At 41.2% G+C, this 26,016-nt stretch overlaps 1 protein-coding gene across 1 annotated transcript in view; it reads left to right on the forward strand.

The window, feature by feature from the left end:
* The first annotated feature begins 8,240 nt into the window (after nucleotides 1-8,240).
* Nucleotides 8,241-26,016, forward strand: part of LOC120994153 (mucin-16-like) — a 78,340-nt gene continuing 60,564 nt past the window's right edge. The window contains exon 1 of the mRNA XM_040422626.1: nucleotides 8,241-25,997. Within this exon, the coding sequence (XP_040278560.1) occupies nucleotides 8,241-25,997 (17,757 nt within the window). The remainder of the gene's footprint in view (nucleotides 25,998-26,016) is intronic.

Below are 26,016 nucleotides of genomic sequence, written 5' to 3' on the forward strand. Positions count from 1 at the left end.
TAGATGGATCGGATCCGCAAAACACATACAGGCGTCTCCCTGGAGCCTTCCAGGGGGGGTGATCACCCCATATAGACTCCCTGATCACCCCCCTGTCATTGATCACCGCCCCTGTCATTGATCACCCCCCCCTGTCAGGCTGCATTCAGATGTCCATATGATTTTTACGGATCCACGGATACATGGAGCGGATCCGCAAAACACATACGGACATCTGAATGGAGCCTTATAGGGGGGTGATCAATGACAGGGGGGTGATCACCCCATATAGACTCCCTGATCACCCCCCTGTCATTGATCACCCCCCTGTCATTGATCACCCCCCTGTCATTGATCACCCCTCTGTAAGGCTCAATTCAGACATTTTTTTGGCCCAAGTTAGTGGAAATTATTATTTTTTTCTTACAAAGTCTCATATTCCACTAACTTGTGTCAAAAAATTAAATCTCACATGAACTCACCATACCCCTCACGGAATCCAAATGCGTAAACTTTTTTAGACATTTATATTCCAGACTTCTTCTCACGCTTTAGGGCCCCTAGAATGCCAGGGCAGTATAAATACCCCACATGTGACCCCATTTCGGAAAGAAGACACCCCCAGGTATTCCGTGAGGGGCATATTGAGTCCATGAAAGATTGAAATTTTTGTCCCAAGTTAGCGGAAAGGGAGACTTTGTGAGAAAAAAATAAAAAATATCAATTTCCGCTAACTTGTGCCCAAAAAAAAAAAATTCTATGAACTCGCCATGCCCCTCATTGAATACCTTGGGGTGTCTTCTTTCCAAAATGGGGTCACATGTGGGGTATTTATACTGCCCTGGCATTCTAGGGGCCCCAAAGCGTGAGAAGAAGTCTGGTATCCAAATGTCTAAAAATGCCCTCCTAAAAGGAATTTGGGCACCTTTGCGCATCTAGGCTGCAAAAAAAGTGTCACACATCTGGTATCGCCGTACTCAGGAGAAGTTGGGGAATGTGTTTTGGGGTGTCATTTTACATATACCCATGCTGGGTGAGAGAAATATCTTGGTCAAATGCCAACTTTGTATAAAAAAATGGGAAAAGTTGTCTTTTGCCAAGATATTTCTCTCACCCAGCATGGGTATATGTAAAATGACACCCCAAAACACATTCCCCAACTTCTCCTGAATACGGCGATACCACATGTGTGACACTTTTTTGCAGCCTAGGTGGGCAAAGGGGCCCATATTCCAAAGAGCACCTTTCAGATTTCACAGGTCATTTACCTACTTACCACACATTAGGGCCCCTGGAAAATGCCAGGGCAGTATAACTACCCCACAAGTGACCCCATTTTGGAAAGGAGACACCCCAAGGTATTCCATGAGGGGCATGGCGAGTTCCTAGAATTTTATATTTTTTGTCACAAGTTAGTGGAAAATGATGATTTTTTTTTAATTTTTTTTCTTACAAAGTCTTACATTCCACTAACTTGTGACAAAAAATAAAAACTTCCATGAACTCACTATGCCCATCAGCGAATACCTTGGGGTGTCTTCTTTCCAAAATGGGGTCACTTGTGGGGTAGTTATACTGCCCTGGCATTCTAGGGGCCCAAATGTGTGGTAAGGAGTTTGAAATCAAATTCTGTAAAAAATGACCAGTGAAATCCGAAAGGTGCTCTTTGGAATATGGGCCCCTTTGCCCACCTAGGCTGCAAAAAAGTGTCACACATGTGGTATCTCCGTATTCAGGAGAAGTTGGGGAATGTGTTTTGGGGTGTCATTTTACATATACCCATGCTGGGTGAGAGAAATATCTTGGCAAAAGACAACTTTTCCCATTTTTTTATACAAAGTTGGCATATGACCAAGATATTTCTCTCACCCAGCATGGGTATATGTAAAATGACACCCCAAAACACATTCCCCAACTTCTCCTGAGTACGGCGATACCAGATGTGTGACACTTTTTTGCAGCCTAGGTGGGCAAAGGGGCCCATATTCCAAAGAGCACCTTTCGGATTTCACTAGCCATTTTTTACAGAATTTGATTTCAAACTCCTTACCACACATTTGGGCCCCTAGAATGCCAGGGCAGTATAACTACCCCACAAGTGACCCCATTTTGGAAAGAAGACATCCCAAGGTATTCGCTGATGGGCATAGTGAGTTCATGGAAGTTTTTATTTTTTGTCACAAGTTAGTGGAAAATGATGATTTTTTTTTTTTTTTCTTACAAAGTCTCATATTCCACTAACTTGTGACAAAAAATAAAAACTTCCATGAACTCACTATGCCCATCAGCGAATACCTTGGGGTGTCTTCTTTCCAAAATGGGGTCACAGAATTTGATTTCAAATTCCTTACCACACATTTGGGCCCCTAGAATGCCAGGGCAGTATAACTACCCCACAAGTGACCCCATTTTGGAAAGAAGACATCCCAAGGTATTCGCTGATGGGCATAGTGAGTTCATGGAAGCTTTTATTTTTTGTCACAAGTTAGTGGAATATGAGACTTTGTAAGGAAAAAAAAAATAAAAAATCATAATTTTCCGCTAACTTGTGACAAAAAATAAAAAGTTCTATGAACTCACTATGCCCATCAGCGAATACCTTAGGGTGTCTACTTTCCGAAATGGGGTCATTTGTGGGGTGTTTGTACTGTCTGGGCATTGTAGAACCTCAGGAAACATGACAGGTGCTCAGAAAGTCAGAGCTGCTTCAAAAAGCGGAAATTCACATTTTTGTACCATAGTTTGTAAACGCTATAACTTTTACCCAAACCATTTTTTTTTTACCCAAACATTTTTTTTTTATCAAAGACATGTAGAACAATAAATTTAGAGCAAAATCTATATATGGATGTCGTTTTTTTTGCAAAATTTTACAACTGAAAGTGAAAAATGTCATTTTTTTGCAAAAAAATCGTTAAATTTCGATTAATAACAAAAAAAGTAAAAATATCAGCAGCAATGAAATACTACCAAATGAAAGCTCTATTAGTGAGAAGAAAAGGAGGTAAAATTCATTTGGGTGGTAAGTTGCATGACCGAGCAATAAACCGCTAAAGTTGTGGAGTGCCGATTTGTAAAAAAGGGCCTGGTCTTTAGGGGGGTATAAACCTGTGGTCCTTAAGTGGTTAAGTTCACCCACACTTTATATAAATAAAAAAGGAGGTTTACAGTGCAAATACTGCTGTTGCATTTAATGTGCATGAAATTTGAACAGTGCTATCCACAGATCCCCCTCCCCTAAACAGTGCCATCCACAGATCTCCCCCCTAAACAGTGCCATCCACAGATCCCCCTCTAAACAGTGCCATCCACAGATCCCCCCCTAAACAGTGCCATCCACAGATCCCCCCTCCCCTAAACAGTGCCATCCACAGATCTCCCCCCTAAACAGTGCCATCCACAGATCCCCTCCTAAACAGTGCTATCCACAGATCCCCCCTAAACAGTGCCATCCACAGATCCCACCCTAAACAGTGCCATCCACAGATCCCCCTAAACAGTGCCATCCACAGATCTCCCCCCTAAACAGTGCCATCCACAGATCCCTCCTCCCCTAAACAGTGCCATCCACAGATCCCCCTCCCCTAAACAGTGCCATCCACAGATCTGCCCCTAAACAGTGCCATCCACAGATCCCCCCTAAACAGTGCCATCCACAGATCCCCCCCTCCCCTAAACAGTGCCATGATGGCACTGTTTAGGGGAGGGGGATCTGTGGATGGCACTGTTTAGGGGGGATCTGTGGATGGCACTGGTTAGGCGAGGGGGGATCTGTGGATGGCACTGTAGGGGGATCTGTGGATGGCACTGCCATCCACAGATCCCCCTACAGTGCCATCCACAGATCTCCCTCCCCGACGCTCACAGCAGTATATTTATAAACTAATCAGTAACTACTTTAACTTTAATCATTGCTCATTGCTGAGCTCTTTACTTGGATTATAATTTATTTGGATATGGGATATCTTACTTTGTCTTAGCTCCGGTAATAGCAGGCAGTGCGGGGGGCGGCGCTCACTCACTGACATCACGCGCCTGCGCCTCTCACTAGGCGGCGCAGGCACGTGACGTCAGTGAGTGAGCGCCGCCTCCCCCACTGCCTGCTATTACCGGAGCTAAGACAAAGTAAGATATCCCATATCCAAATAAATTATAATCCAAGTAAAGAGCTCAGCAATGAACAATGATTAAAGTTAAAGTAGTTACTGATTAGTTTATAAATATACTGCTGTGAGCGGCGTGGCCCTGTATATTCTAACCCCCAGGCAAGCGTCCCTGTCACCATGGGAACGCCTGGGGGTTAGAATATACCATCGGATTTGAGTTTTTACGATCTCACTGAGCTCGTAAAACTCAGATCCGATGGTATATTCTAACCCCCAGGCAAGCGTCCCCGTCACCATGGGAACGCCTGGGGGTTAGAATATACCATCGGATCTTCTGAGTTACTCAGCCGCAAAACAAGCACCGGCTCTGCTTGGCCCCGGGCCAGCTCGGGGCCCCAAGCAATTGCTTGTTTTGCCTGTCTGTTAGCGACGGGCCTGGGTTTATGTGTGTGTGTGTGGCTGCTTGGGCTATTTAGCCTCTGCTGGATGCTTGAAGCTATGAGTTCTTCCAGCCTTGGTGTATGCTAGTGGTTCTCTGCTCCTGGCTTTACCATCTTTCCAGTGAGGGCCACCCTTGTGGTCATAGATGTTTTATGTCATCCCAGTGTCTCCTTCCCTTCTTGTCCCTATTTGTATGGAGTGGGTTATGTGCAGGGTGTTTGAATGTCTAGTTTGGTGTTACATGTCTGGTTGTGTTTGGTGTCATGTTTACTAGTCATTCCCCTGTCTCAAGTTATTGCAGCTATGGTGTCCTGGGTTCCTGTGTGGTTTGTGGTGTGTGCTTTGTCCTTTTATGTTGGTGTGGACACTAGCACTTGTGCACGGGTTCCAGTCAGTGTGTCTGTGGCAGGTAAGTGTGTTACTGGTTTCACTTACCTGCCATCTCCTTTAGCTGTATGTGTTTCCCCTCCTTGCAGCCTGGCCTTAGTTAGAGACTCCTGTTCCTCCGTGTTGAGGATGAACAGGTAGTCTCTCCCCTGCTCCTATGTGAGGGATTTCCAGGGCGACTCAGGATATTAGGTATCCCGTGTATGAGCCGTCCCACCATTGGGGTCCGCTCATATGGTGAGGCAGGGGCGTAGCTAAAGGCTCATGGGCCCAGGTGCAAGAGTTCAGCTTGGGCCCCCTTCCCTCAGTGCTCTGTGGCCAGGGGCAGGGAAGCACATAGCCTTCGTTCTGCCTGAGGCAAAAATTGAAACGGCACACCCCCAAGCTAAATTCTCAACCTAACCCCTTGCCTCCAGCCAGAGATGTGATGATCAAGGACTTTCTAAAATACTGGTGTCTTCTTATGTGACACAAGGGTCTTTGGGCCCCCTCAGGCTCCTGGACCCGGTACGACTGCTACCTCTGCACCCCCTATAGCTACGCCCCTGTGGTGAGGAGTCAGGGAGAAGATTAGGGACGCGGTAGGAGGTGACCTGCTCCCTTATCACTCCTTTTTGGCCAGGCTGATCCCCTTTACCCTTTGGCACCGCACGGTGGGGGGTTTCCCCCACTCCCCGCTGTGACAGTATGACCACAATGGCTCCTTGCTTGGAGCCTTCGGAAGAGGGCCCAGCATGTGTCGCCTTCCATTTTCTGGCGCACATGCTTATCCTCCGGAAGGAGGGTGAAAGGTGAGACGCTGTTAACAGTGCGGTTCCCTGTGACAGTTGGTTGCAGTTGGTGTGAACCTCCTCGTCCATTCCTCAGTGGTTCAGGTGCGTGTGTTGTGTGCTGGATGCATTCCTTGGTGTACTGGCTGTGTGCTGGTTGGGGATGCATGCTGGCAGCGACCTGCTGTGAACAGTGTCTGAGGTGGATGCAGCGTTCAGTGCGGTTTCTCTTGGCTGTTTGGTGGCTGGTGCCCTGGTTCCTGTGTGTGTTCCAGGGGCTGGCTGCAGTCTTAGAGAGACATCCTTGCTCTGACGCTGATCCTGTTACTTTCCCCTACACCCCCCGTCCTGTTGTTTTTTGGGTGTTCTGTTTAGTTCCCTTTTTTTTTTTTGGGGGGGGGGCTTTGAGGGGTGGGAGTGTCACGGCCGTTGGTTTTACGCTGTGACACTGTTGCCACACTTGCGGTTGCCCGCGGCAATGTGTTGCTGTGAGAGCATGCGGTGGCAGTGTCTCGGCATTCTGGGTGATTGCCGTGACATGGTTGCCACGCATGCTGTTTCCGGTGGTAACATGTTGCTTAGTTTGCTTGTGTGTACACTTCCCCTTTAAGTGGCCTCCTTCCCTTGTCTGCTGTTGGAAGGGTTAACTCCCTTCCTAGTGTTTTGTGAACACTGGGTTTATGTGTGGGTGTGGCTGCTTGGGCTTTTTAGCCTCTGCTGGATGCCTGAAGCTCTGAGTTCTTCCAGTCTTGGTGTATGCTGGTAGTTCTCTGCTCCTGGCATTACCATCTTTCCAGTGAGGGCCATCCTTGTGGTCATAGATGTTCTATGTCATCCCGGTGTCTTCTTCCCTTCTTGTCCCTATTTGTATGGAGTGGGTTATTAGGTATCCCGTGTATGAGCCGTCCCACCATCCACTCATGTGGTGAGGAGTCAGGAAAAGGATTAGGGACGTGGTAGGAGGTGACCTGCTCCCTTATCACTCCTTTTTGGCCAGGTTGATCCCCTTTACCCTTTTGGCACCGCACGGTGGGGGGTTTCCCCCACTCCCCGTTGTGACATTATTTTACAGATCTCCCGATCTTTATAAAGAAATGAAAAAGAAAAACACAACGAATCCTGTCTTTAGAGCATATATAAGGCCTCTATCACACAAATGGTCAGTAGTTTGCATCAGGATTTGATCATGATTTCGAAGCCAAAAGTAGGAGTGGGTCCAAAACATAGAAGACATGCAAATATTTCCTTCACGTGTCATCTCTGTTATAGACCTACTCCTGTTTTTACCTTACCAATACCAATCAATTACTGACCAAATACTGACTGTGTCAAGGTGGATACTCAAAAGACAGGATCTTTTTTTATTTTATTTTTTGGGATGTCATTCTGAAGGATCAGTAAAAGGGAAAAATAAACATTGATATCAACACAAACTTACTGCTGACACCCTTCTCACTCTCTCATGGTGCCATACATGTATCAATAGGTAACAGAACAGGTTCTCTAGCAATCTATGTTGAAACAGCAAAGGTGTAAAATATAGAATATAGTAGAATGAGTAGGTAAAACAATGCCTTTTCAATCATTTAATGTGCACACCCAACAAACAGTGAAATTAGACTGCTTTTTCACTCTATAGTAGAATGAGTGGGTAACACAATAACTTTTCTATCAATTAATGTGGAGAACCCACAAACAATGAAATCAGACTACTCTTTCACAATTTAGTAGAATTAGTAGATAACAGGTTATCTAGCTATGTGGAAACAGCAGAGGTGTAAAATGAGACCGGGTTTTCACTCTATAGTAGAGTATTGGGCCAATGCATGGTTAAGTACATCATACCTGAGGCAAACATTGACTTGTAAGTTCACAATTCAGTTATTTGGTCAGTTAATTCCAGCAGATACTGTATGGTGAGCCAAAATCAGGAGCCAATCCTACTTACAGAAAATGTATAATGAAAAGATTGAAATTTTGAAAACTTCACTCATCTCTATAACAATTATAAAAAAAACTGTATCTAGATACAGGAACATTTAAAAAAAGATTATAACTGAAAAACCTCATTGTTTAAAATGACCTAGCACAGAAATTTAATATGTAATCACGAGACAACCATCTTAAATTTCAAACAAAAGTTATTGTTATAATAACCTAATATTTCTAATTTCTGTCTACAGATGTCACTGCTAATATATATTCCACTACTTTAACCAAAAGCTCAACAGATACTGCAAGCAGTAATAACGCAGCCACTGGGAAGAGCCTCATAACTTCTTTCAATTCATTGGTAACTGCCTCCATAATTTACGAAACAAATTCTAATGATACAAACTATAACACATCATCCATTACAATAACAACAGAAGAACCTTCCACAAAAATAAATAACACAAAAACAGGTGAAGAAACAAAAAAAATATCTCCTTTAGCAGGAATAACAGAAAATGTGCAATCAAAAACATTGTTAGTGTCCAAGGAATTCTTGACGACAAGTAATGTATCAACAAACACAAAAATACTTTCCACTGCAACCGATACAAAGAAGATAACAATGGTACCAGAGGTATCATATCTTAGTACAGTGACAAAGTTTTCAACATCTGTAGAAATCTCAACTCCTGAACCATCAACAACTTCATTAGTAACTAAAACATCAAAATCTGCTGAAAGTATAGAGACATCAACAGAACATTCATATTTTACAGAATCAATTGGATCCACTCAATTGAAACAAACATCAGGCTCGTTTGACACCTCTCGCTCCTCACTCAGAACAAATCAAGCTACGGAGGCATCAACTGTATGGAATACATCACCAACAACAAAATCCATTGAATCTACCCTCAGTATTTCCAAGGTGACAGATACATCAGCCTTACCTGAATCATCAAAACTTACTTTTACCATACAATCAGCAATGCATGAAATATCTACGTCTTTACCTTTAGTAACCTCATCAACAATAGCAACATCAGTTGCAGCCCAAGCAACAAATACGTCTTCCACAACACCTAAAAACTCAACAGAAAATGTTCAAACAACATTAGTAGGGTCAAGAGAAAGAACAACACAAACATTTTCATCAACAAGCAAAGAACAGCTTTACAATGCAACCCAAACACAAAACACATTAACAGTACTACAACCATCAAATGCAAACACTATTGCACAGCCGTCAACAACTGTGGAAGTCTCAACTGCCTATGGACCTTCGAGACCTCCATCAGTACCTAAAACTCCACAATCTACTGAAGGCAAAGAACCATCATCAACTCAAACTTTACATTCTGCAGAATCCACTGGATCTTCTCCATTATCACAAACATCAAGTTTATTTGATGCTTCTCACACTTCACCCACAGAACATCAAACTATGAAGGAATCAACTGTACTGCATATGACACCAACAAAAGAATCCTTGGATTCTACTGCCAGTGTTCCCCAAGTAACAGATATGTCAACCTTCACAGAATCATCGCATTTCATCTCTACCATACAAACAGCAACATATAAAACATCTACATCTCTACCTTTAGAAAGCTCATCAACAAGAGATACATCAGAGGATTCCAAAGTAACAGAGGGAACATCCATCAAAGCTGAAAACTCAATTTATACATCTGAAACCTCAATGCTAAAAGATATCTCAACAAGCTTAACAGAAAGTGTTCCAATAACACCAGTACGGTCAACAGAAACGACAATAACATTTTCATCAGCAACTAAAAAACAGCTTTCCACTGCAACTAAAACACAGGAGACATCAAAAGTACTACAATCATCACAGGCAACCACTGTGGCAAAGCCTTCAACAACTGTGGATGTCTCAACTGCTTCTGGATCTTCAACATCTTCATCAGTATCTAAAACTCCACAATCTACTGAAGGCATAGAAGCATTATCAACTCATTCTTTACATTCTGCAGAATCCACTGGATCTTCTTCATTATCACAAACATCAAGTTCTTTTGATGCTTCTAACACCTCACCTACAGCAAATCAAACTACAGAGGCATCAACTGTATTGCCCATAACATCAACAAAAGAATCCTTGAAATCTACCGCCAGTGTTTCCCAAGTGACAGATACATCAACCTTATCAGAATCATCGCATTTAACCTCTACCATACAAACATCAACAGAAACACAAAAAACATCTACATCTCTACCTTTAGTGAGCTCATCAACAAGAGAAACATCAGGGGCTTCCCAAGCAACAGAGGGCACGTCCACCAAAGCTGAAAACTCAATTTATACATCTGAATCCTCAACGTTAAAAGATATCTCAACAAGCTTAACAGAAAGTGTTCCAATAACAACAGTACGGTCAACAGAAACGACAACAATAACATTTTCATCAGCAACCAAACAACAGCTTTCCACTGCAACTGAAACACAGGAGACATCAACAGCAGTACAGTCATCACAGGCAACCACTGTGGCAAAGCCCTCAACAACTGTGGAAGTCTCAACTGCTTCTGGATCTTCAACATCTTCATCAGTATCTAAAACTCCACAATCTACTGAAGGCATAGAAGCATCAACTCAAAATTTACATTCTGCAGAATCCACGGGATCTTCTTCATTATCACAAACATCAAATTCTTTTGATGCTTCTAACACCTCACCTACAGCAAATCAAACTATGGAGGCATCAACTGTATTGCATATAACATCAACAAAAGAATCCGTGAAATCTACCGCCAGTGTTTCCCAAGTGACAGATACATCAACCTTACCAGAATCATCGCATTTAACCTCTACCATACAAACATCAACAGAAACACAAAAAACATCTACATCTTCACCTTTAGTGAGAACATCAACAAGAGAAACATCAGGGGCTTTCCAAGCAACAGAGGGCACGTCCACCAAAGCTGAAAACTCAATTTATACATCTGAATCCTCAACGTTAAAAGATATTTCAACAAGCTTAACAGAAAGTGTTCCAATAACAACAGTACGGTCAACAGAAACGACAACAATAACATTTTCATCAGCAACCAAACAACAGCTTTCCACTGCAACTGAAACACAGGAGACATCAACAGCACTACAGTCATCACAGGCAACCACTGTGGCAAAGCCCTCAACAACTGTGGAAGTCTCAACTGCTTCTGGATTTTCAACATCTTCATCAGTATCTAAAACTCCACAATCTACTGAAGGCATAGAAGCATCAACTCAAACTTTACATTCTGCAGAATCCACTGGATCTTCTTCATTATCACAAACATCAAATTCTTTTGATGCTTCTAACACCTCACCTACAGCAAATCAAACTACGGAGACATCAACTGTATTGCATATAACATCAACAAAAGAATCCTTGAAATCTACCGCCAGTGTTTCCCAAGTGACAGATACATCAACCTTACCAGAATCATCACATTTAACCTCTACCATACAAACATCAACAGAAACACAAAAAAAATCTACATCTCCACCTTTAGTGAGCTCATCAACAAGAGAAACATCAGGGGCTTCCCAAGCAACAGAGAGCACTTCCACCAAAGCTGAAAACTCAATTTATACATCTAAATCTTCAATGTTAAAAGATATCTCAACAAGCTTAACAGAAAGTGTTCCAATAACACCAGTACGGTCAACAGAAACGACAACAATAACATTTCCATCAGCAACCAAACAACAGCTTTCCACTGCAACTGAAACACAGGAGACATCAACAGCACTACAATCATCACAGGCAACCACTGTGGCAAAGCCCTCAACAACTGTTGAAGTCTCAACTGCTTCTGGATCTTCAACATCTTCATCCGTATTTAAAACTTCACAATCTACTGAAAGCATAGAAGCATCAACTCAAACTTTAAATTCTGCAGAATCCACTGGATCTTCTTCATTATCAAAAACATCAAGTTCTTTTGATGCTTCTCACACCTCACCTACAGCAAATCAAACTACGGAGGCATCAACTGTATTGCACATAACAGCAACAAAAGAATCCTTGAAGTCTACCGCCAGTGTTTCCCAAGTGACAGATACATCAACCTTACCAGAATCATCGCATTTAACCTCTACCATACAAACATCAACAGAAACACAAAAAACATCTACATCTCCACCTTTAGTGAGCTCATCAACAAGAGAAACATCAGGGGCTTCCCAAGCAACAGAGGGCACTTCCACCAAAGCTGAAAACTCAATTCAAACATCTGAAAGCTCGACGCTAAAAGATATCTCAACAAGCTTAACAGAAAGTGTTCCTACAACAGCAGTACGTTCAACAGAAACGACAATAACATTTTCATCAGCAACCAAAAAACTGCTTTCCACTGCAACTGAAACACAGGAGACATCAACAGTACTACAATCATCACAGGCAACCACTGTGGCAAAGCCTTTAACAACTGTGGAAGTCTCAACTGCTTCTGGATCTTCAACATCTTCATCAGTATCTAAAACTCCACAATCTACTGAAGGCATAGAAGCATCATCAACTCAAACTTTACATTCTGCAGAATCCACTGGATCTTCTTCATTATCACAAACATCAAGTTCTTTTGATGCTTCTCACACCTCATCTACAGCAAATAAAACTACGGAGGCATCAACTGTATTGCACATAACAGCAACAAAAGAATCCTTGGAATCTACCGCCAGTGTTTCCCAAGTGACAGATACATCAACCTTACCAGAATCATCGCATTTTACCTCTACCATACAAACATCAACAGAAACACAAAAAACATCTACATCTCCACCTTTAGTGAGCTCATCAACAAGAGAAACATCAGGGGCTTCCCAAGCAACAGAGGGCACGTCCACCAAAGCTGAAAACTCAATTTATACATCTGAATCCTCAACGTTAAAAGATATCTCAACAAGCTTAACAGAAAGTGTTCCAATAACACCAGTACGGTCAACAGAAACGACAACAATAACATTTTCATCAGCATCCAAACAACACCTTTCCACTGCAACTGAAACACAGGAGACATCAACAGCACTACACTCATCACAGGCAACCACTGTGGCAAAGCCCTCAACAACTGTGGAAGTCTCAACTGCTTCAGGATCTTCAACATCTTCATCAGTATTTAAAACTATACAATCTACTGAAAGCATAGAAGCATCAACTCAAACTTTACATTCTGCAGAATCCACTGGATCTTCTTCATTATCACAAACATCAAGTTCTTTTGATGCTTCTAACACCTCACCTACAGCAAATCAAACTACGGAGGCATCAACTGTATTGCACATAACATCAACAAAAGAATCCTTGAAATCTACCGCCAGTATTTCCCAAGTGACAGATACATCAAACTTACCAGAATCATCGCATTTAACCTCTACCATACAAACATCAACAGAAACACAAAAAACATCTACATCTCCACCTTTAGTGAGCTCATCAACAACAGAAACATCAGGGGCTTCCCAAGCAACAGAGGGCATTTCCACCAAAGCTGAAAACTCAATTCAAACATCTGAAAGCTCGACGCTAAAAGATATCTCAACAAGCTTAACAGAAAGTGTTCCAATAACAGCAGTACATTCAACAGAAACGACAATAACATTTTCATCAGCAACCAAAAAACAGCTTTCCACTGCAACTGAAACACAGGAGACATCAACAGTACTACAATCATCACAGGCAACCACTGTCGCAAAGCCTTCAACAACTGTGGAAGTCTCAACTGCTTCTGGATCTTCAACATCTTCATCAGTATCTAAAACTCCACAATCTACTGAAGGCATAGAAGCATCATCAACTCAAACTTTACATTCTGGAGAATCCACTGGATCTTCTTCATTATCACAAACATCAAGTTCTTTTGATGCTTCTCACACCTCATCTACAACAAATCGAACAACAGAGGCTTCAACTGTATTACACACTACATCCACAAAAGAATCCTTGGAATCAACCGCCAGTGTTTCCCAAGTGACTGATACATCAACCTTACCAGAATCATCGCATTTAAATTCTACCATACAAACATCAACAGAAACACATAAAACATCTACATCTCCACCTTTAGTGAGCTCATCAACAAGAGAAACATCAGGGGCTTCCCAAGCAACAGAGGGCACTTCCAGCAAAGCTGAAAACTCAATTTATACATCTGAAACCTCGACGCTAAAAGATATCTCAACAAGCTTAACAGAAAGTGTTCCAATAACACCAGTACGGTCAACAGAAACAACAACAATAACATTTCCATCAGCAACCAAACAACAGCTTTCCACTGCAACTGAAACACAGGAGACATCAAAAGCACTACAATCATCACAGGCAACCACTGTGGCAAAGCCCTCAACAAATGTGGAAGTCTCAACTGCTTCTGGATCTTCAAGATCTTCATCAGTATCTAAAACTCCACAATCTACTGAAGGCATAGAAGCATCATCAACTCAAACTTTACATTCTGCAGAATCCACTGGATCTTCTTCATTATCACAAACATCAAGTTCTTTTGATGCTTCTCACACCTCACCTACAGCAAATCAAACTACGGAGACATCAACTGTATTGCACATAACAGCAACAAAAGAATCCTTGAAATCTACCGCCAGTGTTTCCCAAGTGACAGATACATCAACCTTACCAGAATCATCGCATTTTACCTCTACCATACAAACATCAACAGAAACACATAAAACATCTACATCTCCACCTTTAGTGAGCTCATCAACAAGAGAAACATCAGGGGCTTCCCAAGCAACAGAGGGCACGTCCACCAAAGTTGAAAACTCAATTTATACATCTGAATCCTCAACATTAAAAGATATCTCAACAAGCTTAACAGAAAGTGTTCCTACAACAGCAGTACGTTCAACAGAAACGACAATAACATTTTCATCAGCAACCAAAAAACTGCTTTCCACTGCAACTGAAACACAGGAGACATCAACAGTACTACAATCATCACAGGCAACCACTGTGGCAAAGCCTTCAACAACTGTGGAAGTCTCAACTGCTTCTGGATCTTCAACATCTTCATCAGTATCTAAAACTCCACAATCTACTGAAGGCATAGAAGCATCATCAACTCAAACTTTACATTCTGCAGAATCCACTGGATCTTCTTCATTATCACAAACATCAAGTTCTCTTGATGCTTCTCACACCTCATCTACAACAAATCGAACAACAGAGGCATCAACTGTATTACACACTACATCCACAAAAGAATCCTTGGAATCTACCGCCAGTGTTTCCCAAGTGACTGATACATCAACCTTACCAGAATCATCGCATTTAAATTCTACCCTACAAACATCAACAGAAACACATAAAACATCTACATCTCCACCTTTAGTGAGCTCATCAACAACAGAAACATCAGGGGCTTCCCAAGCAACAGAGGGCACTTCCACCAAAGCTGAAAACTCAATTCAAACATCTGAAAGCTCGACGCTAAAAGATATCTCAACAAGCTTAACAGAAAGTGTTCCAATAACAGCAGTACGTTCAACAGAAACGACAATAACATTTTCATCAGCAACCAAAAAACAGCTTTCCACTGCAACTGAAACACAGGAGACATCAACAGTACTACAATCATCACAGGCAACCACTGTGGCAAAGCCTTCAACAACTGTGGAAGTCTCAACTGCTTCTGGATCTTCAACATCTTCATCAGTATCTAAAACTCCACAATTTACTGAAGGCATAGAAGCATCCTCAACTCAAACTTTACATTTTGCAGAATCCACTGGATCTTCTTCATTATCACAAACATCAAGTTCTTTTGATGCTTCTCACACCTCACCTACAGCAAATCAAACTACGGAGGCATCAACTGTATTGCACATAACAGCAACAAAAGAATCCTTGAAGTCTACCGCCAGTGTTTCCCAAGTGACAGATACATCAACCTTACCAGAATCATCGCATTTTACCTCTACCATACAAGCATCAACAGAAACACAAAAAACATCTACATCTCTACCTTTAGTGAGCTCATCAACAAGAGAAACATCAGGGGCTTCCCAAGCAACAGAGGGCACTTCCACCAAAGCTGAAAACTCAATTCAAACATCTGAAAGCTCGACGCTAAAAGATATCTCAACAAGCTTAACAGAAAGTGTTCCTACAACAGCAGTACGTTCAACAGAAACGACAATAACATTTTCATCAGCAACCAAAAAACAGCTTTCCACTGAAACTGAAACACAGGAGACATCAACAGTACTACAATCATCACAGGCAACCACTGTGGCAAAGCCTTTAACAACTGTGGAAGTCTCAACTGCTTCTGGATCTTCAACATCTTCATCAGTATCTAAAACTCCACAATCTACTGAATGCATAGAAGCATCATCAACTCAAACTTTACATTCTGCAGAATCCACTGGATCTTCTTCATTATCACAAACATCAAGTTCTTTTGATGCTTCTCACACCTCATCTACAGCAAATCAAACTACGGAGGCATCAACTGTATTGCACATAACAGCAACAAAAGAATCCTTGGAATCTACCGCCAGTGTTTCCCAAGTGACAGATACATCAACCTTACCAGAATCATCGCATTTTACCTCTACCATACAAACATCAACAGAAACACAAAAAACATCTACATCTCCACCTTTAGTGAGCTCATCAACAAGAGAAACATCAGGGGCTTCCCAAGCAACAGAGGGCACGTCCACCAAAGCTGAAAACTCAATTTATACATCTGAATCCTCAACGTTAAAAGATATCTCAACAAGCTTAACAGAAAGTGTTCCAATAACACCAGTACGGTCAACAGAAACGACAACAATAACATTTTCATCAGCATCCAAACAACAGCTTTCCACTGCAACTGAAACACAGGAGACATCAACAGCACTACACTCATCACAGGCAACCACTGTGGCAAAGCGCTCAACAACTGTGGAAGTCTCAACTGCTTCAGGATCTTCAACATCTTCATCAGTATTTAAAACTATACAATCTACTGAAAGCATAGAAGCATCAACTCAAACTTTACATTCTGCAGAATCCACTGGATCTTCTTCATTATCACAAACATCAAGTTCTTTTAAAGCTTCTAACACCTCACCTACAGCAAATCAAACTACGGAGGAATCAACTGTATTGCACATAACATCAACAAAAGAATCCTTGAAATCTACCGCCAGTGTTTCCCAAGTGACAGATACATCAAACTTACCAGAATCATCGCATTTAACCTCTACCATACAAACATCAACAGAAACACAAAAAACATCTACATCTCCACCTTTAGTGAGCTCATCAACAACAGAAACATCAGGGGCTTCCCAAGCAACAGAGGGCATTTCCACCAAAGCTGAAAACTCAATTCAAACATCTGAAAGCTCGACGCTAAAAGATATCTCAACAAGCTTAACAGAAAGTGTTCCAATAACAGCAGTACATTCAACAGAAACGACAATAACATTTTCATCAGCAACCAAAAAACAGCTTTCCACTGCAACTGAAACACAGGAGACATCAACAGTACTACAATCATCACAGGCAACCACTGTGGCAAAGCCTTCAACAACTGTGGAAGTCTCAACTGCTTCTGGATCTTCAACATCTTCATCAGTATCTAAAACTCCACAATCTACTGAAGGCATAGAAGCATCATCAACTCAAACTTTACATTCTGCAGAATCCACTGGATCTTCTTCATTATCACAAACAACAAGTTCTTTTGATGCTTCTCACACCTCACCTACAGCAAATCAAACTATGGAGGCATCAACTGTATTGCACATAACAGCACCAAAAGAATCCTTGAAATCTACCGCCAGTGTTTCCCAAGTGACAGATACATCAACCTTACCAGAATCATCGCATTTTACCTCTACCATACAAACATCAACAGAAACACATAAAACATCTACAGCTCCACCTTTAGTGAGCTCATCAACAAGAGAAACATCAGGCGCTTCCCAAGCAACAGAGGGCACGTCCACCAAAGCTGAAAACTCAATTTATACATCTGAATCCTCAACATTAAAAGATATCTCAACAAGCTTAACAGAAAGTGTTCCAAAAACACCAATACGTTCCACAGAAACGACAACAATAACATTTTCATTAGCATCCAAACAACAGCTTTCCACTGCAACTGAAACACAGGAGACATCAACAGTACTACAATCATCACAGGCAACCACTGTGGCAAAGCCTTCAACAACTGTGGAAGTCTCAACTGCTTCTGGATCTTCAACATCTTCATCAGTATCTAAAACTCCACAATCTACTAAAGGCATAGAAGCATCATCAACTCAAACTTTACATTCTGCAGAATCCACTGGATCTTCTTCATTATCACAAACATCAAGTTCTTTTGATGCTTCTCACACCTCACCTACAGCAAATCAAACTACGGAGGCATCAACTGTATTGCACATAACAGCAACAAAAGAATCCTTGAAGTTTACCGCCAGTGTTTCCCAAGTGACAGATACATCAACCTTACCAGAATCATCGCATTTTACCTCTACCATACAAACATCAACAGAAACACAAAAAACATCTACATCTCCACCTTTAGTGAGCTCATCAACAAGAGAAACATCAGGGGCTTCCCAAGCAACAGAGGTCACTTCCACCAAAGCTGAAAACTCAATTCAAACATCTGAAAGCTCGACGCTAAAAGATATCTCAACAAGCTTAACAGAAAGTGTTCCTACAACAGCAGTACGTTCAACAGAAACGACAATAACATTTTCATCAGCAACCAAAAAACTGCTTTCCACTGCAACTGAAACACAGGAGACATCAACAGTACTACAATCATCACAGGCAACCACTGTGGCAAAGCCTTCAACAACTGTGGAAGTCTCAACTGCTTCTGGATCTTCAACATCTTCATCAGTATCTAAAACTCCACAATCTACTGAAGGCATAGAAGCATCATCAACTCAAACTTTACATTTTGCAAAATCCACTGGATCTTCTTCATTATCACAAACAACAAGTTCTTTTGATGCTTCTCACACCTCACCTACAGCAAATCAAACTACGGAGGCATCAACTGTATTGCACATAACAGCAACAAAAGAATCCTTGATGTCTACCGCCAGTGTTTCTCAAGTGACAGATACATCAACCTTACCAGAATCATCGCATTTTACCTCTACCATACAAACATCAACAGAAACACAAAAAACATCTACATCTCTACCTTTAGTGAGCTCATTAACAAGAGAAACATCAGGGGCTTCCCAAGCAACAGAGGGCACTTTCACCAAAGCTGAAAACTCAATTCAAACATCTGAAAGCTCGACGCTAAAAGATATCTCAACAAGCTTAACAGAAAGTGTTCCTACAACAGCAGTACGTTCAACAGAAACGACAATAACATTTTCATCATCAACCAAAAAACAGCTTTCCACTGCAACTGAAACACAGGAGACATCAACAGTACTACAATCATCACAGGCAACCACTGTCGCAAAGCCTTCAACAACTGTGGAAGTCTCAACTGCTTCTGGATCTTCAACATCTTCATCAGTATCTAAAACTCCACAATCTACTGAAGGCATAGAAGCATCATCAACTCAAACTTTACATTCTGCAGAATCCACTGGATCTTCTTCATTATCACAAACATTAAGTTCTTTTGATGCTTCTCACACCTCACCTACAGCAAATCAAACTACGGAGGCATCAACTGTATTGCACATAACAGCAACAAAAGAATCCTTGAAATCTACCGCCAGTGTTTCCCAAGTGACAGATACATCAACCTTACCAGAATCATCGCATTTTACCTCTACCATACAAACATCAACAGAAACACAAAAAACATCTACATCTCCACCTTTAGTGAGCTCATCAACAAGAGAAACATCAGGGGATTCCCAAGCAACAGAGGGCACGTCCACCAAAGCTGAAAACTCAATTTATACATCTGAATCCTCAACATTAAAAGATATCTCAACAAGCTTAACAGAAAGTGTTCCAATAACACCAGTACGGTCAACAGAAACGACAACAATAACATTTTCATCAGCATCCAAACAGCTTTCCACTGCAACTGAAACACAGGAGACATCAACAGCACTACACTCATCACAGGCAACAACTGTGGCAAAGCCGTCAACAACTGTGGAAGTCTCAACTGCTTCAGGATCTTCAACATCTTCATCAGTATTTAAAACTTCACAATCTACTGAAAGTATAGAAGCATCAACTCAAACTTTACATTCTGCAGAATCCACTGGATCTTCTTCATTATCACAAACATCAAGTTCTTTTGATGCTTCTAACACCTCACCTACAGCAAATCAAACTACGGAGGCATCAACTGTATTGCACATAACATCAACAAAAGAATCCTTGAAATCTACCGCCAGTGTTTCCCAAGTGACAGATACATCAACCTTACAAGAATCATCGCATTTAACCTCTACCATACAAACATCAACAGAAACACAAAAAACATCTACATCTCCACCTTTAGTGAGCTCATCAACAACAGAAACATCAGGGGCTTCCCAAGCAACAGAGGGCACTTCTACCAAAGCTGAAAACTCAATTCAAACATCTGAAAGCTCGACACTAAAAGATATCTCAACAAGCTTAACAGAAAGTGTTCCAATAACAGCAGTACGTTCAACAGAAACGACAATAACATTTTTATCAGCAACCAAAAAACAGCTTTCCACTGCAACTGAAACACAGGAGACATCAACAATACTACAATCATCACAGGCAACCACTGTGGCAAAGCCTTCAACAACTGTGGAAGTCTCAACTGCTTCTGGATCTTCAACATCTTCATCAGTATCTAAAACTCCACAATCTACTGAAGGCATAGAAGCATCATCAACTCAAACTTTACCTTCTGCAGAATCCACTGGATCTTCTTCATTATCACAAACATCAAGTTCTTTTGATGCTTCTCACACCTCATCTACAACAAATCGAACAACAGAGGCATCAACTGTATTACACACTACATCCACAAAAGAATCCTTGGAATCTACCGCCAGTGTTTCCAAAGTCACTGATACATCAACCTTACCAGAATCATCGCATTTAAACTCTACCATACAAACATCAACAGAAACACATAAAACATCTACATCTCCACCTTTAGTGAGCTCATCAACAAGAGAAACGTCAGGGGCTTCCCAAGCAACAGAGGGCACTTCCAGCAAAGCTGAAAACTCAATTTATACATCTGAAACCTCGACGCTAAAAGATATCTCAACAAGCTTAACAGAAAGTGTTCCAATAACACCAGTACGGTCAACAGAAACAACAACAATAACATTTCCATCAGCAACCAAACAACAGCTTTCCACTGCAATTGAAACACAGGAGACATCAACAGCACTACAATCATCACAGGCAACCACTGTGGCAAAGCCCTCAACAAATGTGGAAGTCTCAACTGCTTCTGGATCTTCAACATCTTCATCAGTATCTAAAACTCCACAATCTACTGAAGGCATAGAAGCATCATCAACTCAAACTTTACATTCTGCAGAATCCACTGGATCTTCTTTATTATCACAAACATCAAGTTCTTTTGATGCTTCTCACACCTCACCTACAGCAAATCAAACTACGGAGACATCAACTGTATTGCACATAACAGCAACAAAAGAATCCTTGAAATCTACCGCCAGTGTTTCCCAAGTGACAGATACATCAACCTTACCAGAATCATCGCATTTTACCTCTACCATACAAACATCAACAGAAACACATAAAACATCTACATCTCCACCTTTAGTGAGCTCATCAACAAGAGACACATCAGGGGCTTCCCAAGCAACAGAGGGCACGTCCACCAAAGCTGAAAACTCAATTTATACATCTGAATCCTCAACATTAAAAGATATCTCAACAAGCTTAACAGAAAGTTTTCCAAAAACACCAGTACGTTCCACAGAAACGACAACAATAACATTTTCATTAGCATCCAAACAACAGCTTTCCACTGCAACTGAAACACAGGAGACATCAACAGTACTACAATCATCACAGGCAACCACTGTGGCAAAGCCTTCAACAACTGTGGAAGTCTCAACTGCTTCTGGATCTTCAACATCTTCATCAGTATCTAAAACTCCACAAGCTACTGAAGGCATAGAAGCATCATCAACTCAAACTTTACATTCTGCAGAATCCACTGGATCTTCTTCATTATCACAAACATCAAGTTCTTTTGATGCTTCTCACACCTCACCTACAGCAAATCAAACTACGGAGGCATCAACTGTATTGCACATAACAGCAACAAAAGAATCCTTGAAATCTACCGCCAGTGTTTCCCAAGTGACAGATACATCAACCTTACCAGAATCATCGCATTTTACCTCTACCATACAAACATCAACAGAAACACAAAAAACATCTACATCTCCACCTTTAGTGAGCTCATCAACAAGAGAAACATCAGGGGATTCCCAAGCAACAGAGGGCACATCCACCAAAGCTGAAAACTCAATTTATACATCTGAATCCTCAACATTAAAAGATATCTCAACAAGCTTAACAGAAAGTGTTCCAATAACACCAGTACGTTCAAAAGAAACGACAACAATAACATTTTCATCAGCATCCAAACAACAGCTTTCTACTGCAACTGAAACACAGGAGACATCAACAGCACTACACTCATCACAGGCAACAACTGTGGCAAAGCCGTCAACAACTGTGGAAGTCTCAACTGCTTCTGGATCTTCAACATCTTCATCAGTATTTAAAACTTCACAATCTACTGAAAGTATAGAAGCATCAACTCAAACTTTACATTCTGCAGAATCCACTGGATCTTCTTCATTATCACAAACATCAAGTTCTTTTGATGCTTCTCACACCTCATCTACAACAAATCGAACAACAGAGGCATCAACTGTATTACACACTACATCCACAAAAGAATCCTTGGAATCTACCGCCAGTGTTTCCCAAGTGACTGATACATCAACCTTACCAGAATCATCGCATTTAAACTCTACCATAGAAACACCAACAGAAACACATAAAACATCTACATCTCCACCTTTAGTGAGCTCATCAACAAGAGAAACATCAGGGGCTTCCCAAGCAACAGAGGGCACTTCCAGCAAAGCTGAAAACTCAATTTATACATCTGAAACCTCGACGCTAAAAGATATCTCAACAAGCTTAACAGAAAGTGTTCCAATAACACCAGTACGGTCAACAGAAACAACAACAATAACATTTCCATCAGCAACCAAACAACAGCTTTCCACTGCAACTGAAACACAGGAGACATCAACAGCACTACAATCATCACAGGCAACCACTGTGGCAAAGCCCTCAACAACTGTGGAAGTCTCAACTGCTTCTGGATCTTCAACATCTTCATCAGTATCTAAAACTCCTCAATCTACTGAAGGCATAGAAGCATCATCAACTCAAACTTTACATTCTGCAGAATCCACTGGATCTTCTTCATTATCACAAACATCAAGTTCTTTTGATGCTTCTCACACCTCACCTACAGCAAATCAAACTACGGAGACATCAACTGTATTGCACATAACAGCAACAAAAGAATCCTTGAAATCTACCGCCAGTGTTTCCCAAGTGACAGATACATCAACCTTACCAGAATCATCGCATTTTACCTCTACCATACAAACATCAACAGAAACACAAAAAACATCTACATCTCCACCTTTAGTGAGCTCATCAACAAGAGAAACATCAGGGGATTCCCAAGCAACAGAGGGCACGTCCACCAAAGCTGAAAACTCAATTTATACATCTGAATCCTCAACATTAAAAGATATCTCAACAAGCTTAACAGAAAATGTTCCAATAACACCAGTACGGTCAACAGAAACAACAACAATAACATTTCCATCAGCAACCAAACAACAGCTTTCCACTGCAACTGAAACACAGGAGACATCAACAGTACTACAATCATCACAGGCAACCACTGTGGCAAAGCCTTCAACAACTGTGGAAGTCTCAACTGCTTCTGGATCTTCAACATCTTCATCAGTATCTAAAACTCCACAATCTACTGAAGGCATAGAAGCATCATCAACTCAAACTTTACATTCTGCAGAATCCACTGGATCTTCTTCATTATCACAAACATCAAGTTCTTTTGATGCTTCATACACCTCACCTACAGCAAATCAAACTACGGAGATATCAACTGTATTGCACATAACAGCAACAAAAGAATCCTTGAAGTCTACCGCCAGTGTTTCCCAAGTGACAGATACATCAACCTTACCAGAATCATCGCATTTTACCTCTACCATACAAACATCAACAGAAACACAAAAAACATCTACATCTCCACCTTTAGTGAGCTCATCAACAAGAGAAACATCAGGGGCTTCCCAAGCAACAGAGGTCACTTCCACCAAAGCTGAAAACTCAATTCAAACATCTGAAAGCTCGACGCTAAAAGATATCTCAACAAGCTTAACAGAAAGTGTTCCTACAACAGCAGTACGTTCAACAGAAACGACAATAACATTTTCATCAGCAACCAAAAAACTGCTTTCCACTGCAACTGAAACACAGGAGACATCAACAGTACTACAATCATCACAGGCAACCACTGTGGCAAAGCCTTCAACAACTGTGGAAGTCTCAACTGCTTCTGGATCTTCAACATCTTCATCAGTATCTAAAACTCCACAATCTACTGAAGGCATAGAAGCATCATCAACTCAAACTTTACATTTTGCAAAATCCACTGGATCTTCTTCATTATCACAAACAACAAGTTCTTTTGATGCTTCTCACACCTCACCTACAGCAAATCAAACTACGGAGGCATCAACTGTATTGCACATAACAGCAACAAAAGAATCCTTGATGTCTACCGCCAGTGTTTCTCAAGTGACAGATACATCAACCTTACCAGAATCATCGCATTTTACCTCTACCATACAAACATCAACAGAAACACAAAAAACATCTACATCTCTACCTTTAGTGAGCTCATTAACAAGAGAAACATCAGGGGCTTCCCAAGCAACAGAGGGCACTTTCACCAAAGCTGAAAACTCAATTCAAACATCTGAAAGCTCGACGCTAAAAGATATCTCAACAAGCTTAACAGAAAGTGTTCCTACAACAGCAGTACGTTCAACAGAAACGACAATAACATTTTCATCATCAACCAAAAAACAGCTTTCCACTGCAACTGAAACACAGGAGACATCAACAGTACTACAATCATCACAGGCAACCACTGTCGCAAAGCCTTCAACAACTGTGGAAGTCTCAACTGCTTCTGGATCTTCAACATCTTCATCAGTATCTAAAACTCCACAATCTACTGAAGGCATAGAAGCATCATCAACTCAAACTTTACATTCTGCAGAATCCACTGGATCTTCTTCATTATCACAAACATTAAGTTCTTTTGATGCTTCTCACACCTCACCTACAGCAAATCAAACTACGGAGGCATCAACTGTATTGCACATAACAGCAACAAAAGAATCCTTGAAATCTACCGCCAGTGTTTCCCAAGTGACAGATACATCAACCTTACCAGAATCATCGCATTTTACCTCTACCATACAAACATCAACAGAAACACAAAAAACATCTACATCTCCACCTTTAGTGAGCTCATCAACAAGAGAAACATCAGGGGATTCCCAAGCAACAGAGGGCACGTCCACCAAAGCTGAAAACTCAATTTATACATCTGAATCCTCAACATTAAAAGATATCTCAACAAGCTTAACAGAAAGTGTTCCAATAACACCAGTACGGTCAACAGAAACGACAACAATAACATTTTCATCAGCATCCAAACAGCTTTCCACTGCAACTGAAACACAGGAGACATCAACAGCACTACACTCATCACAGGCAACAACTGTGGCAAAGCCGTCAACAACTGTGGAAGTCTCAACTGCTTCAGGATCTTCAACATCTTCATCAGTATTTAAAACTTCACAATCTACTGAAAGTATAGAAGCATCAACTCAAACTTTACATTCTGCAGAATCCACTGGATCTTCTTCATTATCACAAACATCAAGTTCTTTTGATGCTTCTAACACCTCACCTACAGCAAATCAAACTACGGAGGCATCAACTGTATTGCACATAACATCAACAAAAGAATCCTTGAAATCTACCGCCAGTGTTTCCCAAGTGACAGATACATCAACCTTACAAGAATCATCGCATTTAACCTCTACCATACAAACATCAACAGAAACACAAAAAACATCTACATCTCCACCTTTAGTGAGCTCATCAACAACAGAAACATCAGGGGCTTCCCAAGCAACAGAGGGCACTTCTACCAAAGCTGAAAACTCAATTCAAACATCTGAAAGCTCGACGCTAAAAGATATCTCAACAAGCTTAACAGAAAGTGTTCCAATAACAGCAGTACGTTCAACAGAAACGA

The sequence above is a fragment of the Bufo bufo genome, chromosome 1, assembly GCF_905171765.1.
Source record: "Bufo bufo chromosome 1, aBufBuf1.1, whole genome shotgun sequence".
Lineage (NCBI taxonomy): Eukaryota > Metazoa > Chordata > Amphibia > Anura > Bufonidae > Bufo > Bufo bufo.